General features: G+C 43.5%; 1 protein-coding gene across 1 annotated transcript; it reads left to right on the top strand.

The window, feature by feature from the left end:
• The first annotated feature begins 460 nt into the window (after positions 1-460).
• Positions 461-863, top strand: LOC133084565 (large ribosomal subunit protein eL30-like). The gene has a single exon (XM_061181402.1). It carries the CDS (start codon positions 461-463, stop codon positions 827-829), a length of 369 nt encoding a protein of 122 aa, XP_061037385.1. The 3' UTR covers positions 830-863.
• The last annotated feature ends 542 nt before the right edge of the window (positions 864-1,405 follow it).

Raw genomic sequence — 1,405 nt, forward strand, 5'->3', positions numbered from 1 at the left:
AAGCCAATCACTCCATTCAGTTGAACATTCTCTGAGCTCAATTCTCTCATATGAAAAAGGAATGTTATTGCACACGGTTGAATTAATAATGTAAACGAGCGACTTCCCTGGTGGTCCAGTGGTAAAGAATCCGCCTTCCAAGGCAGGAGACGCAGGTTCGATCCCTGGTCAGGGAACTAAGGTCCCAGAGGCTGCAGGGCAACTAAGCCCGGGTGACACAACCACTGAGCTCGGGCACCTCAACTTAGAGAGCCCACGGTGCCACAAACTACAGAACCCACGCACTCTGGAACACACGCGCCACAACTAGAGAGAAGCCGGTGCGCTGCAGCGAAAGATCCTGCGTGCCTCATCAAAGATCCGGCAAGCCGCAGCTAAGAACCAACGCAGCCAAAAATAAATTAAATAAATAAATAAATAAATAAATAATAAATCTTCAAAAAAAAAAAAAGTAATGTAAATGAGAGCTTTCTTGCTCCGCAGCCATCTTGGCAGCTGCTCGAAAAAGTCACTGGAGTTGATCAACTCTAGGCTCCAACTCGTTATGAAAAGTGGAAAGTACGCGCTGGGGTACAAGCAGACTCTGAAAATGATCAGACAAGGCAAAGCGAAACTGATCAGCCTCGCCAACGACTGCCCAGCCTTGAGGAAATCTGAAATAGAGTATTATGCCATGTTGGCCAAAACTGGTGTCCATCACCACACTGTCAATAATATTGAATTGGGCACAGCGTGTGGAAAATACTACAGAGTATGCACACTGGCTATCATTGATCCAGGTGATTCTGTTATCATTAGAAGCATGCCAGAACAGACCGGTGAAAAGTAAATCATGCACAATTTTTCTTTAATAAAACTGGCCAAAGCTTGTTTTTTAAAAAAGAAGAATAATAATAATAACGTAAATGAGAGAAGCATTTTCTGGACCTTAAGGACCTGTGCAAACATCAGATGTTACCATCATCATCATCACCATCATCATCTTCATCATTGTTATTATCTCCATCACTACCTTGTTTGCAAAGTTATTTAAGAAGGGTGATGTGATGGAAGGAATCCTGGTAGATATTACTAGTGCTCCCCAACATCAGTTCCCCTCTACCTCCTGAGCACTTGGAAGAATAGACTTTTCAGTTGCCGCAATTGGTGGAGCCCCGTGACTCTCTCTGATCAATGGAGTGGGTGGAAGGGGCCAATGTATTTAATAACTGGTGCCTGACACTTTCTCCTTCTTTTTCTTGGTAAAATGACTCAAGAGGCCTTGTGTTCCAGATAGACAAAGCTTCTATCAGCTGGATCCCTAAGTTGTTGTGTGGAGCAGAACTTCCTGCCAACTCTGTGGGACTTGTAGTGTGAATAAGGAATTAACTTTTGTTGTATTGAGTCACTGAGATTTAGGATTGGT

The sequence above is a fragment of the Eubalaena glacialis genome, chromosome 2, assembly GCF_028564815.1.
Source record: "Eubalaena glacialis isolate mEubGla1 chromosome 2, mEubGla1.1.hap2.+ XY, whole genome shotgun sequence".
In the NCBI taxonomy this organism is placed as follows: domain Eukaryota; kingdom Metazoa; phylum Chordata; class Mammalia; order Artiodactyla; family Balaenidae; genus Eubalaena; species Eubalaena glacialis.